The sequence below is a fragment of the Galeopterus variegatus genome, unplaced genomic scaffold, assembly GCF_000696425.1.
Source record: "Galeopterus variegatus unplaced genomic scaffold, G_variegatus-3.0.2 Scaffold2157, whole genome shotgun sequence".
NCBI lineage: Eukaryota > Metazoa > Chordata > Mammalia > Dermoptera > Cynocephalidae > Galeopterus > Galeopterus variegatus.
Window position 1 is genome coordinate 18,905 of NW_007728268.1, and position 17,189 is coordinate 36,093.

At 39.3% G+C, this 17,189-nt stretch overlaps 1 protein-coding gene across 5 annotated transcripts; it reads right to left on the bottom strand.

Moving 5' to 3' along the window:
• Nucleotides 1-2,367: 2,367 nt before the first annotated feature.
• OSER1 (oxidative stress responsive serine-rich 1) lies at nt 2,368-14,798 on the bottom strand. 5 transcript variants are annotated; one of them, XM_008580766.1, is made up of 5 exons: nt 14,595-14,683; nt 10,667-10,783; nt 7,314-7,427; nt 3,726-3,952; nt 2,368-3,488 (listed from the first exon to the last, which is right to left on the bottom strand). In XM_008580766.1, exons 2-5 carry the CDS (start codon nt 10,741-10,743, stop codon nt 3,265-3,267), a joined length of 642 nt encoding a protein of 213 aa, XP_008578988.1. In that variant the 5' UTR covers nt 10,744-10,783; nt 14,595-14,683; the 3' UTR covers nt 2,368-3,264. The 5 variants fall into 5 exon arrangements, with proteins under 5 accessions (XP_008578988.1, XP_008578986.1, XP_008578984.1 ...); XM_008580764.1 differs by lacking the exon at nt 14,595-14,683 and adding exons at nt 11,589-11,650; nt 13,243-13,938 and having other exon boundaries at nt 2,368-3,952; XM_008580762.1 differs by having other exon boundaries at nt 2,368-3,952; nt 14,595-14,798.
• Nucleotides 14,799-17,189: the final 2,391 nt, after the last annotated feature.

The following is a 17,189-nucleotide window of genomic DNA, read 5'->3' on the forward strand; positions in this document are numbered from 1 at the left end:
AGAGGCACTAGGAGAGAAAAAAAAAAAAAAAAAAAAAAAAAAACCCAGACATCCTCTGTCTCCACAAAGCACACTCCAGAGTAATAGAAGCAGCATCTGATTTACAATAATAGGGGAGGACTTGATTACACCTGTCTCAGTACCGGACAGATCATCTAGGCAACAAACCAACAGAGGAACAGTTAATCTATCAGATGAAGAGAACAAATCTATGGTTATTAGAAAAGGGAGAGGAAGGAGAAAACAGAGTGGGGAAGGGGCATTGAATAAGGGGTATAAAGAAAAAGTATGATTTGGAACAATGAATATGCTAATAAAAATAATTTAAAAAATAAAAATAAAATGTACTACCAAGCCCTCCATGATCTGTTCCCACCCCGTATCTCCGACCTTACCTGCTCAAGCCACATTGATATCCTTGCGGTTACTTCTGCCACTCTGCCCGCAAATAACAGCATGGCTCACTCTCTCACTTCCTTCAGGTCTCTACTCAAATGTCCCCTTATCACAGAAGCTTCACTAACCACCCCAAATAGCAGTCCTTACCCTACCCCGGCTCTTCCTATGTCCTAACCCTTTTTCTCTACACACCACTTACACGTTCATCACCTTTCTCCACTGAGGACAAGGATATTGTTCTGCTTACTGTTCTATTCCCAGCACCTAGTATAGAGTGCCTGATGAGTTGTAGGCACTTGATAAATATTTGTTGGTTGAGTAAATGAATATTCAATGAAATGTGTTAAATAAAGATGCGTGGAAATCAGGATGCTACGCTTCATAACACTAGAGTAAAATCTACATACTCCATGATCCACAAAGTGAATCCATTTTCCAGGATGCATCAGAGAAAAGACACTATTGAATCAAGTAATATCCACAAAACAAAGTCAGATGTTCCAATGAGAAACATTACAATTAAAGTTGGTCCAATCGGTTCTAAGCAGGGTAATTTTTAACTTCAAGATTCACGTTTTGAGGAAGATTTGGTCTGAGACACAATTTACAAGTTATTCCTACAAATCTGGAACGCCTAAACTTTCATTCAAGTTGGATTTCTTCAACAGGTTACTAGGTCAGTGGAATGCTGTCCTTTTCAATCCTTACACCCCCTCCTAACAACTTTGTCTGAAAATAATATGTATCATTCTTCATTCTCTAGTGACTGCTGTGTTAATATACAGCATTAATAACCAGACCACTGGTTTGAAAAGCAAACTAAGGACTTAAAGACTTAAAAACCTGTTTTAATTCAAGTAACATGTCAAGCCCACTTAACATGAACTTGAATTAAGTAGCTCACTACTTAATTACAACTGCTCCACTGCTCTTTAGTAAAAAGGTGAGGCAAAACACCAGTTGTAGAGGTGAGGGTGTGGTGGTGCCCTTACAATAGCAGCCTAAGTGGCCTAGATTAGTGGTTCTCAAAATGTGGTCTGGGGATCCCTGGGAGTCCCTGAGACCCTTTTAGGGAATCTGAGGTCAAAACTATTTTCACGGTACCAGGACATTATTTGCCTTTTTCTCATGCATTCTCCCACAAGTGTGCAATAGAGTTTGCTGGAGGCCACACGATATCCTGAAAGATTGACTGCAGGAGCAGATATGAGAATCTGTCTTCTATTAAGCCAAACATTAAAAATATTTGCAAAAATGTATAACGATGCCACTGTCCTAATATTTTTTGTTTTGGAAAAGCCATTTTTCATTAAAAATGGTGTTTATGTTAGCTTGCAATGGGTTCATTATTTTTGAATAAAGTAATATTTTTAAAATTTCCTAGTTTTAATTTCTAATACGGTAAAAAATTGAGATTAACACACACAATCTCTTTGGGGTCTTGAATTTGTCAGTGTAAAAGGAGACCAAAAAATTTGAAAACTGTTGCCTTAGGTATACAAAATAGTGCACCTTTTGTCACCATTATTAAAAAATATCTGTTACAGCTTCTAGTGCTATGATGGCAAGGCATTTTGCTCCCTTGCTCGTTAAACGCAGGCTTCAGGTATGTTACTAAATCCATTCTAAACTAGTAACTAGCAGGGGACTCCCATTACTTAAGTTCAGGGCTTTTCTAGTAAATACCCTTCCCACCTTTCCCAAGTACAAATCACCTGAAGCCCAGACCCCATCGTCATGAATCAACTGTACTGCCAGTGAGATATTTAATAGTAAAAACTTATTTTGCAATCTTAAGTAAAACAAACTTTCTGTTAACATTGTTAACATGGCTAGACTTTTTCACGGGTATGAAATTTGGTCGGTATGCTTGGGATGTTCTGAATTAAAATTACAGCTATGTAGCATATGCAAAATTCATTTTGGAGCCACCTGAAAAAAAATAGGAATTCATTCTCCAGCTGAAACTGAGGACAGATTTTTTAATCAAACTTTGGAGGGAATTTTGGGATAATTGACCAGAAACATAGGATACAGCATGTACAAAATTTTTTTTGGGGGTTGCCGAGGTGATAAGGCAGTTCAAAGAGATAATAACCATCTAGAATATTTAAAACTGATTATGAGACCGAGATTACAACTGATTGCAAGAAACATACCGTATATAAAAATGCCAGAGAAGACACACACTAGTTTCATATATTACACCTCCTGCCTCTGAAGCAGCCCATTGCAAGCTGCTTCTTGAGAAACTCCATGTAACATGCTTTGGGATAAAGAGCACAAGCAGAGTTTATTTAGTGATGGTTAATGACTCTCTCAAACAATATAGAGCAGGCCAGCTAGTTTATTCAAATTTAATCTAAACCTTAGATCTCTGGCTTAACAATAACATAAGAAACCTTTAAAGACACAATAAATCCTGTGTTAAATCAGAGATGATTTAAATCAGTCTTATAACTTCTAATATTCTGGCTGGCAACTACAGTATGACAAATGTTCAGTCCAGTTACAAAACTACATTTGATTTTCCTTGGCTACCACATCTTTAACAGATCTGAAAAATGGACTGTTTTACAAAGGCTTTTACCTATACCCAAGTAACTATGCTTTCTTCATCCCCCAGGAACAATTCTAAATGAGAGGAATTTTTCTTCAATCTGCTTGCCTTGATGGGTGTTTAAGAACTCAGAGATTAAGTTTAAAGAACGAAGATTAACTGATATGCCAAGAAAAGTTTTTATTGCAAGCACAGTGAGCAGAAAGAGATGTCTTCTCACATGAAGTGGCCATAAGGTCTGTCATTAACTAAATCTCTTTGACAACCCTTCATTGGTTTATAGCATACAAATTAGCTTCTTGCTATCAGGTGTACATCATTTCTGCCATGTGAGACATTTTCTTGGGAATATACAAGTAATACTCCATGTAGCCTGATAGGTCCTCAATGGTCACATCATCCACATAGACTCGAGCTTGCTCAGAGCAGGAGCGAGGAGAGCCAGACAGAGTTCTGGTGTGCAGCGACTGAGAGTAGTCCTCAAGCGTGGATCTTCGTTCTGGGCCCAAGGGAGGGACATTCTGCAGGCCTGAAAAGGAATACACTTCCATATCATGCCATCTCTTACACTGGCACTCCTTGCCTATGCATGCACATGGCTTGCCCTGGTTTAGCTTGGAAACAGATTGAAAGTCAGAGAGATCACTGCCCTTGAGACTTGCTTGGGAGACTTGGGTAGTGTCAGAGGAGTCTTCCTTCTTACTCTCTGATGGGAGCCTTGGAACTGAAGTTCTCAAAGGCTCAATGACTACCCCTGTGTGGTTACCATCAAGAGAAGCACAGCTTTCTCCTCCACTGAACTCCTTAGGTGCTGAAATTCCCAGCCCACTGCTGCCATCAGGGGAGTCAGTCTGGCTTTTGTGCTTGAGCTGGCTGCTGGAAGAAGATGCTATTGTACTGCAATGTATAAATTTTGGAGGATGAAGGACAGGAGACTTAGAACGCCGGCGACGCTGGGTTCTCACTGCTCCTCGTGAAGACTTCCTTGTAGACCTAACAGGAAAAAAATATACAAGAAGATGTCCAGATACAGAACCCTCCTAAGCAGATTCTTTATGATAGTTGGAAATTTACCTCCTCTCAGGTTTATTAGTCTGGGGCCATAAATTTCCCCCAAAGAGATGTGCCTGCTTCCATTTTCAAGCTAAATTTTTGTGTCTCAAAAACTTCACCATCTCCTTATTAACAAGCTACAGAAATAGGTGAGGTAAGGGAAGTTTTTAACGGAATCACTTGGGCCAAACATTTGGTACAGAACACCTGCCCTGTCCCAACTGCAGCCTTGGTAACCTTTAACCAGTGGATCTAGGAGAAGCTCCCTAAGCAGACAACTTAAGCCTAAATGTAGTGCTCTAAGCCTGAATATACCAGTGTCAGTACAACTTTGAGATTAATGCTACAAATGACCATTATGCCATTATTATTAAATACAGCAGCAGATTTATGACCATTTCTATCATTGGTAATAGCCAACGAAAAACAAACAGACTTAGACTATCCAAGGTTTTCAGACACTGGGAATTAATCAGACATACTATACAAGATAACTACTTATGAAATGTTTAAATAAATATAATAACTGAGCAAAGAAAAAGGAGACTCAAAACTGCCAAGCAAATTAGAAAAAAAGAACCAAATAGAACTTAAAGAAATAAAAACTTTTTTATTTGGAATTAAACTAAACTGATGGCCTAAATAGCAGAACACATACAGCTAAAGAAAGAATTACTGAACTAGAAAATAAATCTGATTACTCATAACAGGGGTCAGCAAATTACAACCTGTGGGTCAAACATGGGTCCCTGCCTGTTTTTGTATAGCCTACAGACACTGCTCTAGTGGGCTAGTACCGTGAGCCATGGAGATCAGGCTGGGTTCCTCACCTCTGCCAGTGCTCTCTCCTCTTGTTTCCCCACCTGCCTCTCTAGCCAGTGGATACATCACACCACTGTCCAGGGCCCACACTGGCTACCATCTACATGCTGGGTCTCTGTTGCTGGCAACTTCGGGTACTATGAGGCAGAATCTCAGTTTAAGACTGATCAATGCCAGGATATCTGGAGGGCAGAAGGCCATGCTGAGATCTGGGTGTCACTGGGACAGACAATAAAAGTTACCCTGGTGCTGCCCCTGACCCACCCCTTGCACCAGGCCCTCCCCCACCTCAGGTTTGTCATTTCATCCTGAGACTGTCTTAGAAACTGAACACAAAGTGTATCCACCAGCCAGGATGGACTACCCCAAGCAAAACAGAGCAGAGCAGGGCAGAAGTTTTCTCTCTTATCTAAGTACCTACATAATATCCTTGGATTGTGCCTCAGCCTCTAAAGCCTAAAATATTCATTAAGTGGCACTTTACCAAAAAATTTGCCAATCCCTGACCTAAAAGGAAATACAGAGATAAGGATTTGGAAAAAATATAAGAGAAATTAAGAGAGATGGAAGACAGACTAAGTCTGAAGTGTATGAAGGAAGGAATAAAGAGAATGGAGGACAAGTGATTTTGAAGAAATAATGGCTGAGAAATTTTCTGAATTGATGAAAGAAGAGAATCTTAAGATGCAGGAAGCACACAGGAGCAAGTTAAAAAAGAAATCCACACCTAGACACACTGTAGCAAAACTGTAGAACAGCATAAACAACAGGAAGATTTTAAAAGCAGCTGGAGACTAGACAGACTATTTTCAAAAGAACAGCAATTAGACTAAAAGTAGGCTTTTCAATATCAACACAATGAAGCCAAAAGACATTGAATGGTAACTTCAAGTGCTAAGAAATAATTGTCAGCCTGGAAATATGCTTTCAGGTATATCAAATCTATCTGTCCAGCAATTAGACTAAAAGTAGGCTTTTCAATATCAACACAATGAAGCCAAAAGACATTGAATAGTAACTTCAAGTGCTAAGAAATAATTGTCAGCCTGGAAATATGCTTTCAGGTATATCAAATCTATCTGTCAAAAAAAAAGGATGAAATAAAGACATTTTCAGATAAATCAAAACAAGGCATATTTACCAACAGGACATGATATTATATAACTCCAGGGGGCACCATTCAAATGTATTACTATGTGGAGTTATACAATGCAAAGGCCCTACTCACAAATAACATTTACTAAAGGAACAATTTTAAGAAAGAAAGCGACCCTATATGGAAGGTATAAGATACAAGAATGGTGAGCAAAGAAATTAGGAAATTATAAACATGTAGATAAATCTAAACAAACACTGTCTGCTTAAATAATAACAAAACTTCATTTGTGAGATTAAAAAGAAGTGACAGAACAAAAACACTGGGCAACTACATTACAAAAATCAGGAAGTCAGAGTAAAAGGGTTCTAAGAAGGTTTAAAATATTAACTTTTGTCTTTGTTAAAAGCATGCATGGTGAAATTCTAAGGCTAACTACTAAAAGAATAGAAACAAATTATACAATGTCCAAACCAGTAGATGGAGAAATGTAGGGGGAAAAAACAAATAAAATCCTTTCAATTTTTCAAAAGATGGGGAGAAGAGGGAAGGTGGGAAGAAAAGAGAAAAAGAAAGCCATAGAAAAAAAGCAGGACAAATAACAAAGTAAAATGGCAGAGGCAAGACCAAACACATCAATAATCAAAGTAAATGTAAATGCACTGAACTGAGCAGTTAAAAAAAATCGAACTGAATGAACAAAACAGAACAAAATAAAATCTAGCCATATGCTATTTATATGAGACACACCTAAAATTTAAAAATGCAGAAGCATTGAAAGGATGGAAAAAGACATAACAGGCAAACACTTTAACTAAAAGAAAATGGATTACCTGTAGTAATTCCAGACAAAGTAGACTTTAAGACAAAAGACATTATGAGGAAATAAGAATGTCACTATATATAATAAAAGTTTCAATTCACCAGGCAGAAAACATTCTAAATTTGAATGAACCTAGGCTATTTGAACCTAACAAAATAACCCCAAAATACATAAAGCAAAAACAGAGAACTTAAAGGAAAAATAGTCAAATTCACCCCCATGGGAGATTTCAACATACCTCTCAATTATCAATAGGTCAAGCTGACAAAAAATTTTTAAAAAGATTCAAATAACACATTAGCCTGATTTGATGAACACGACCCAAAAACAACTAAGATCCATTCTTCTCAAACACACATGGAACATTTATAAAAACTGACTATGAACCAGGCCATACACAGAGTCTCAGCAAACTCACAAGTGAGAAGAATGAGTCCTTCTGTTATCATTAGGTCTTGGGTTTTATATTATAATCTACTCTTTTCTGGATACTCAAGAAAGAAAATCCAATAATATTTTAAGGTATTGGGATAAAAATCATCTCAATAAGAAGCTCTTACCCATGCCAACTGTCTTTAGATGCACATGTGGTTTTAGGTTTGGTATCATCTGCTGCTGCTCTGACCGATGCTCTGACACTTGTGCCTTCTCCAACAGACAGAGATGCTATGGACCTGAAGACAAAGAACAAAGTTTACTGCTATAGAAAACTGTAAAATGAGGGTAACGTATTGCTCTCACCAACCCCAATACAACTTTTATCAATACCTTTATTTTCTTTCTAGTTTGGGTTTCTCAAAAATTACTCAGCATTTAGTATAAATTTTTCTCCAAAATCAAATTTAGAGTATCCCTAAAAACCTACGGTTGCATAATCATAAGCCAAACAATAATTCTTAAGTATAACCAGCAACAAGATGTTAACAGACTTTTAAGCTGTTTCCCTGAGGCAGATCAGGCCTTATGTCCAGAGAAAATGCTAATGACACTCATCACTTATTTTATGCAGGCAAACCAGAGCTGTGGGAACTAAGTTTAGGAGCAAAAACTTTAGGAGACTCAATCTAACTTGAAAATGAATACGTTTTCAAATATTATACAACTTTTAGAAAAATATTCTAATTTTTGCAACTAATAAACTTGAAATATTACTAAGTTAAATCTTTGTGCTTAAAATTATACTGGTAATGAGGGCTCACAGTAAAGAACATGAAAATTTTTTTTTTTTTTTTTTTGTCTTTTGTCTTTTTTCCGTGTCCGGCAACGGATCGCAACCCTCAGTGTTGCCCCCGTACCGGACCGGGGACCGGCAACGGGATCGCAAGCCTCGGTGTTGCTCCCGCGCCTCGCTCAGCCAGTGAGCGGGAGCCGGTCTGTATGTGGGATCCGAACCCTCGGACGGGAGCGCCGCCGCGCTTCCCAAGCGGCGCACTATCCAGTGCGCCACCGGGCCGGCCCAGAACATGAAAAATTTTTTAAGAGAAAAAAAGAGAATCATCTATAATCTCAGAACACAAAGATTAGCAAAATTAACATTTTCGTGTAAATACTGCCAGACCTTTTCGATACACATACACACATCTACTATACATACCACAGTATTGACAAAAATCCTTTAGAAAGAAACTAAGGTGAAAAGATGGTCACTGACACATAATTTAAAAACTGGGAATAACCTAAACATCCAACAATAGAAAAATACTACATTATATAAATTATGACACATCCATACAATGAAATACCAGGAATTTATTAAAAATTAAGTGTTCAGAGCATGGTGCTGATAACACCAAGATCCAGGGTTCAATCCCTGTATCAGCCAGCTGCCCCCCAACCACCTCAAAAAAAGTGTTCAAAGAAGTTTTAAAGACAAGGGAGAATGCTTATAATATTAGGAAAAAACAGCATGGATAAACATACGTACATTACAATCTCAACTATGTAGAAAAAAAGAAGTGTATGACATTATGTACAGATGATCTAGATGTTAACAGTGGTTATGAAAAATTATGATTTTTACTTCCTTTTTTATTTCTGTGAATTTTTCTATAAAAAGCACATATTATTTTACAGTCAGATAAATAGAATTAAGTATATAAAGATTTGTCTTGGTAAGACAAATACCAGTAGAAATCAAAACCTGCTGAACAGGATCATGCTCAATTCCTGGCAAGGCTTGGTCAGTTTATGAGTCAGTCCCTCAGATGTCCCATTTGTAAATTAGCAACAATATGAAACAACGAGAAATTTAAGATACATTACACAAGTCTCATTCTGCTAAGTCATGCTAATGACTCACCCCTTCAACTCTTAATTTGGTTTTCTCAAACGTTCTCCACTGTTTTTCATCTTCCTATAATTTTACTCAAGGCAGATCACATGCTACAACTATGTATTTTAAACCATATTGTATGGATACTTTGAAAGATTTTTTATTATGTTGCAAGTAATTTTTAGGGGCACCAAAATGGCTTGATTTTATATTCCAATTTCTTAAAACATCAGTAAAGAAGTCTATCAAGAGTTACAAATGTAAGTTTACACACCAAGGGATTTGTAAATGTGTGTTTGCATTCCTAGTATTTTCCGTATTTTAAAAACATTATTTCTATGCTAGAAATAACAAAGGAATACACTGTGACCACAATCTGGAACTATCTGTTTCTCTGCTTTGGTTCCATTTCCCAAAACGGCTTATCAAAGTACTGATATGAAATGGCAAGATGACCATATTGGAAAAACCACTGGATAGTAGGATACTTTTTTAAAGCATCATGGAACTAAATGTGAATGTGAGCACCTGTTAACATTTACTGTGCAAATCTATTAGCATAAATCTTCTCATTTGATAGGCCAAAAATAGTACTAGCAATAGGCAGACAGCTATAACAACAATAAACATCTATTTAATTTTTACTTTGTGCTGGGTACTGCATGCATTCCCTCAGATTGTCTTCAAGGTGCCATATAAAGGAATAATTTAAGAGAGCACAGGTTCTAGAGATAGACTGCCTGGGTTCAAATCCTGCCTCTGTCACTTCTTACCAATGTGACCTTTAGCAAGTGACTTAATTTTATGAGTCTCATTTGTAAACTGAAATGACAGTAGTATCTATCTTCTAAAGGGGTAGTGAGGATTAAATAATGTGCATGAAGTACTTAACCCAGCACTGAGGGCATAGTAAGTAATAAATGTTACCAATTATTATTATGACTTGTTGTGGAGTGTTCTACTCTAATCTTCCAGTGTTTGGTTTCCATTTATGAAAAGAAAAATTCTATAATTCTTATATCCGTTAGAATTTTGAGATTTCTTCTGGTCTGGGGCAAAGAATTAGGGTGAGAGGAGTCTTGCACAGAACATTTTGCAAAGGACGAAATATTAACATTCAGACAGCAGCTGGTGTGCAGGTGCTCTAATTAATTTAGCCAAAGGGTCTGAGATTATTGATCTCAGTGACAGAACCCTACTGAATAGAGGTTTCCATAGTGATAGACTCAGCAATCAGAAACCATGAAATTGACAATGTCTTCATAGACTTCTATTGAGCCAATTCACTTCTAGTGAAAAATACTGTGATTCCCTGGAGATGTATGAGAAAATCCCTGATGAGACACTGCTTGATAATCTTTGATTAAAAAGAAAAAGGGGAGGAACCCACCTCAAAGTTAAGAAAAAACAAAGCACTGAACCACGGCGTACAAATGAGTTGCTGCTTTTCAAATGCAACAGACGGGTTTCCTTTTAAAGTAAAACAATACTATGCAGAATTTGGAGGAATATCACACTATTAGTATTTATATCTTCTACGAACAATGAGAAATATTAAAAGAGAAAGAGCTCTTTAGAGGAAAAGGACTATTTAAATGTAGTAAACAAACAATCCAAATAATATATTATACATTTAATTACCCTGATGCATCCACTCTTAATTTCTTGAAAGCTGTTTGTAGACTCTCCTCCTCTCCATCCTTGGCTTCAGATTTCATTGTGTAAATTTTTACACTACTATGGATGTTCCCGTTAATACTAAAAGAAAAAGAAAATGAAGATGAGCAAAGTGAAAGAGTTGGGATCAAAAATATACCTTTTGTTAAAAATCTATATTCCTGATACCATCACTGCTGGGAGGGAAAAAAAAGTTTTTATTTCTAAATGGAAGTTTCAGTGTAGATGATTAGGAGACTGTAGATTTTATTTCTTAAGAAGAAAAAAGTAAAATGATACAGAAAATATGTATGTATTATGACAGAATTTAAGCTGTCCAAATACTTGATGCCTATATCCTATTACAGTTTGGGAAACTAGATCACCTGAAATCTATGTTTCAGCATATTTTTTAACAGAAGGAAAATCTTCCCAGTTGTAGAGGTTTAGAAATCCTACAAACAAAATGACCTTTTCATCAGAAACAAAAGGGAAAAGCTCAAACTACAGCACTGATTCTTTAAAATGCTACTGAGCATCTGTCTAGTCTTACCCTAACAATTCCAGTTAAGTATAACTTCATGACTCATGACGGCATTTCTCTAAAGCAATCCTGAACCAGATATCAACATTCATGAATACATGTTTTCAAGAACAAGATGTTTACCGCTGTTACAGCAGGATTAAAAATTTATTTCAATGATTACTGCTTATTCCACATTCTACCTATAAGATTGATACCTTCATTTGGGTTTCTTCATAGCTTTGAATACTGTGATTATTAAACAAGAAAAAAAAGTGAACTGTAGTTGCAACTCACAAAAAGGTAATGAACAGAACAGTACTTTTCTGTAGCCAAAAGAGGCAGGAAGTAAAGAAAAAATAAATTATTGTCCTGTAGATGTACCTTCAAATGATTTCCTCTTAATCACTAAGTTTGAGTAACCAAGTTCTCCATCTCTTCCACCCCTATTTTTATATTTAAACAAAGAAAAGGGGATGAAGGACCAACCAAAGCAACAAGAAACACAACAGAGAAGTCTGTTAGCTTAATCACTAAGTTTGAGTAACCAAGTTCTCCATCTCTTCCACCCCTATTTTTATATTTAAGCAAAGAAAAGGGGATGAAGGACCAACCAAAGCAACAAGAAACACAACAGAGAAGTCTGTTAGTAAACTCTTGAATCTAGTCTCCAAATTATTTTTTCACTCAGGGTAAAAAAACTAGTATCAAATCCTGAACAAAAAATAAGCAAACCAGTGTCTATGAACATATCAAAGGGAATCAGAAAGAAAAGAAAAAAATAGAGAATTTTTGAAGCAAAAGATTCACGTCACCTCTATTTCTAAGCTGTTATCCCCAACCCCATCCCCCCCCCCCCAAGCACTCTCAGAGGGAGCAGTGCCTCTCTATGGACTCTTGGGTCCTCTCTGATTCCATATCTGCTTATTTCTCAGGGGTGGGTTTGATGTTATTGTGAGACCTCTAATATTCCAAAGGTCAAGGTGTCATAATATGTTTGATACAATGTAACCAGGTAGAACAAGTAGCAGAATATAGCAGCAAATAATCAAGATATTTTGCTTCATTTATTTACGTGTAGAAGTTAAGGTATTTTAGGCAAATCTCTCTGGGGAGCATTAAAAACAAACTTAAAAGAATTCAACTAGCTTTCACTTCAACTTCTTAAGACAAAAAATTTAAATACACTATCCGCACATATTTTGCTAGTTTATTTAACCAATACATGAACATGAGGAAACATTATCCATACAATTCCATGTTTCACTGGTCTCTAATTCTCAATTTGGAGTAGGCTCCCCTCAATACACAATAATGCCCTATACACCTGGGGGGAGGGAATAAGCAAAGATCACACGTTCTAATATTTTTGAAGCTCCACAGCATCTGAAGGGGTGTTATCATAGGTTGTAAACAAACTCTTCTTGCTGGCAGAACTAAATTAACATTTGACTTGTAGTTGACCAGTCAGCCAAACACTCAGTTTATGGACCCTTATAGAGTTGAGCCAGGCTCCCCCACCCCGCAGATCCCACACAAATCCTCTTTGGACCTCTCTGGAAATCAGTCAACACTTAAGTACACATCACATCCAAGTATACATTGCTGAATCCTATAGGCAGAAATTAATTCCTTCCACAAATATTTACAGAATTCTCTACCATGTGCCTAGTACTAGACTGGATGCTATGGATAAAAAGGTAAAACTGATACAAAAAAGGCCTGTGAACACTATTTCTATAAGGACTGGAATCGGACTGGAATCTTATTCCTACCCTCCAGGAGCTTACAATGTAACACTGTGCTAAGAAGCTCTGCACCCAGATATGTAACTTTTAATATACATTGGTGACTTAATAGCATAGATAACCACGCTAGATGTTAATACAAACTCAGTTAACATTCTTGTTGACATACTAAAAGATAAATCACCTAAAACCCAAAACAGACCAAAATAAAAATCTACCTACAGATTAAAACTTCAAGAGTGAAGTGCTGTCAAAACTATTTTTAGATTTCTAGTATTTTGATTGCTCACCTTTTTCTCAGATATTTTAACCCAGAGCAAAAGGGAGTCTTAGGGGTGACTTTAAGAGCTAGATCAGAGCATGTTTGTAATTACAAAAGGCTTATTATACTCCTCTGTAGTCCCAGCTTCCCATTCACTCAAACCAAGAGTTGTACTACTAACTCCAGACAACAGATATAACTGATCTGCCCGTCTTCATTAAGACTAAATTTGTGGGAAACATTCTTGCTGTTTTCATGGCAGTGACTTCTAGAAGTTGAACATTCCCCAAAGTGATCAAACTTTTACAGGCCTATTAGAAATTACTTCGTATTGTTTTAAGTTAAATCGCACCGGGCAATTTAACTCTGCCTTGGATTTTCCCCAATCTTTCAAAAATGAAAAGTTCTTCTAAAGTTCCTCCAACAAAAGGGCAAATTCCTGGTTTTCTCTGACTTTCAACAAATAGTATGTGTCACAATCTTATTTATATCTTGTCGTTTTAGCCAAGACCTCCTTGAATCTCAAGCCTAGGGCCACATTTTCAGGACCCTCAAAAGACTTGAGAACGATCGATAAAAGATCAGCACATAAGAGTATCATCACAATGTTAAAGAATTCTAAACTTTCCCAGACCACCAGGAAAAGCGGAGTCTGGGGAGGAAAACCCTGTCCAGCAACTCTCGAAGAGCCAAACAAGACCAGGTTGAAACAATCGGCCCCCAAGACAAAAACACATTCACACCTCTCTGCACACCCACTCAACCCCTACACTCGCAGTACTACCGCCAAATCACGACATTAATTATTTTCACCCAGAATCTGGCCTGTTGCGGTGAAACAAGATCAGGGGGAAAGAGCTGGAGGTCTCGGAGCCGAGCGGGGAGCTGTCCAAGGCCCTGACTCTGTCCGCCCGGGGTCCCTAGCGAGACAGTTGGCCCCCTCAAGAGACTCCCCGGGCCAGAACAAGAGACTGGAAGAGGGTCGAAGCGCAAGGGATGCGGGAGGAGACCGGAGCGGGGCCCAAGACGCACCCAACGAGAATAGAGCTTATAGAAAAACGGGAAAGGGCGGGAAGGGGCAAAGGGCGGCCGAAGAGGCCGAAAAGGAGAAGCTACGGCTGGGCGGGCGACGGCGGAGGGGAAGGGCGGGGGCCACGGGAGAACAGGAAGGCGGGAAGGGGCGAGAGAGCGGAGCTCGGGTAGGTCCACGACGCGGCGGATGAAGGGGTGCGGAGAGGCCCAGGCCCGGCCCAGGCAGTCGGCGCCGGGAGACAACTCGACGAGAAGAGGGCGGGCCCAGGGGAAGCCGCCCGCGGAACAGTCAGGCCTGGAGATCTAGACGCTGCGCCGCGACCCTCCCCGTCACGTCAGGGGACTTACCTTCTCGCAGAGGGGCGGTTCGGTAATCGGCCCCTTCAGTTCAGAACGCCTCTCCGCGACCGCGGCGCCCGACTGACCCGGATCCAAACCCGCGGAGTGGGCGGCCCAAGGCTCCGGAGTCGTACTGCGCCTGCGTCACTCAGGCATATGCCCCGCCCCCTGATCATGCTCCTCCCACTCCCGTGACTCGGCACGCGGCGGGCGGTGGCTGCGCAGGCGGGGAGCGGCGGCCGCGTTTCTCAAACGCCCCGCACCCGCCCCTCTGGGAAGCACGTGCGCCTTACGTCATTTCCTGTTATTCTTTTCGCTGCCTCCTCCCTCTGGCGTGTGTTCGCTCGGGACAGGCTTTTGGGCGTGCCTGCTTCCTCTTCTCTGTCAGGAGAGTGAGAGGAGTTATTCTTCAATGTCGCCAAGCCGCTTTCACATGCTCGGGGTCTCCTTGTTCTTTAGTCCTCTAACAGGAGTCACTTAGAAGACGGAAGTCCTCGAGATGAGGGCAGGGTGCAGGAGTCTTCAGGACAACCGAGCTCTGTCTGAGCGCTTGGCTTGAGTCTCCATGATGCTAGGATCTGGACCGCCTGCGACATCTCCTGGGCTTGGACACCAACCCTCACCTTCTGGGGATCTTTCAGTGCCTGCAAAGAAGCGAAGAGGTATTGGATATGACCAGGGCCATGAATGTGAGGCCAGAATTGGAACTGAAATGCCTTCGCTTTTAATGTCTCTGCTTTTGACTTGAGGCAACTGTTTTTCCCCTCTCTGGGCCTTAGTTTCTCCATCTGTTAAGTGAGGAATTTGGACTGTATCAGCGAATCTCCTTTTTTCAGATTCTGAGAATCTGGTGAGAACTATAGTCCCTCTCACCAGAGAAATGCACATACTCTATTTTGCAAGAAAGTTTTAGGCAGTACACCTAAGTAGGTGATTTTATGGATCTTCCCATGTTTATGAGTCTGAGGGTTGCTCAGATAGCAGTCAGGGAAGCCGTGATCTGGGCAACAGCTGCCACCTCCCCCATCACCAGGACTGGTTCTGCTGATCTAGCTGTGCCTGTCCTCGCCGGACACTCCTCAGCTCCACTTGTACACTTCTCAGAGCTTGGTGGGAAAAGATGGCTTTCCTCAATAGAATTGGTTCTGACCCAGACCTAGAGTGAGGGTTTTTCCTGAACCAAAACTGCCTCGTCCCACCCCCATTCCCCAATACCTTAAGTGTAGTCACCCAACGGGGTAGGCTGCTGAGCATAGATTAGCCACACCTAGCTTAACTACAGCCAAGCCTTGGAATGCCTGGACCATGTCTGGGAATGAAATCTGTGGTTCATTGTTTAAGTTTGTTAAACATAAAGCGTGTAGTGGGCCCTGGCTAAAACATTTAAAATTTTCCGTGTTCCTACTAGAGGCTCAATAACTGAAAAGGGATGAAAGAAAACTGTTAGTTATAACTTAATGATGCTAACAATAATGGATGCCTTCTACTGAGCAGCAGTTATGTATTTATTCTTATTTAATATTCCTGTGACTTTACACATTCTACGGATGAGGAGGACTGGGACTTAGTGAGATTAGATAACTTGTTCTAGCTCCCCTTGTCCTGTGTCACACAATGCTAGTAAATCAGGATTTAAACTGTCTGGAAAGCCTGTTCATCCACAGCTGCTCTTCTCAACATCTCTTGGAAAAGAAGAGAGGACAGTATGATGCATTTTTTCTCAGAGTTGGCAAATGACTAAACGTGTTTTTACACTGCCATTTTAAAATATAGTTTCAGATAAAATGTCATACATCCTTGAGGGCTTAGGACTGTCTCTAGATCACTACTGAGTTCCCAGAGCTTTGCTCAATACAATTTTTGGTGAATTCTCATTTTACTTTATTTCTGCCCATTATGACATTAAATACTAAAAACTAAAAAGTTAAAGTGTTTCATTTTATGTAAGCACATCTCCATCATCAAGTTAGATGCTTTCTGTAAATGTGACTTATTACTCAGTGAATACTTGGAAGAGTTGGGAATACTGAAGTCTGTTGACTCACACACCTAACATGGTCTGAAGTTTCAGGTCATTATATATAGCATTGGCTCACCATGTGGTACATCATGACTTGGAATGAGATGGAGAAGCTACAAAACATGTAATCCAAGCGAACTAAAAGCCAGATCTACCTCCTGCACCAGCAACACAGGGTATTTTTAGCTGTGGAAAAAACCCTGAACGTATGTGTAGACTTTACATTCAGGAAAATAACCTGGTATTAACTTAATGCACATAGTAATGTCATTTAATTAAAAATCTATGGTAGGTATAAAATTCCTGTAACAGTGCTTCCTTCTTGTTATGGTTGTTTTACTAGTGATTGAATAGGGGAGACTTAATTCCATCAAATTATACTGCAAAAACTGTATAGGAAGATAACCTGTTATTTTATAAAATAACTTTGGAAAAGGCAAGTTCAGAGTCTTCAAAGTCTTTAAAAAATTGGGCTGGCCGGTTAGCTCAGTTGGTTAGAGCACAGCCTTATGACACCAGGGTCATGGGTTTGGATCCCCATATGGGCCAGCCACCAAAACAAACAAAAACAAAAAAATCTTTAA

What these genes read in the sequence shown, in the direction of transcription:
- OSER1 (XM_008580762.1), bottom strand. Translation starts at nt 10,743, where the DNA reads ATGAAATCTGAAGCCAAGGATGGAGAGGAGGAGAGTCTACAAACAGCT. An exon ending in TTAAGAGTGGATGCATCAGG is followed by an intron (nt 7,428 to 10,666) that starts GTAATTAAATGT and finishes CTTTGTCTTCAG; the next exon opens with GTCCATAGCATCTCTGTCTG. An exon ending in TCTAAAGACAGTTGGCATGG is followed by an intron (nt 3,953 to 7,313) that starts GTAAGAGCTTCT and finishes TTTTCCTGTTAG; the next exon opens with GTCTACAAGGAAGTCTTCAC.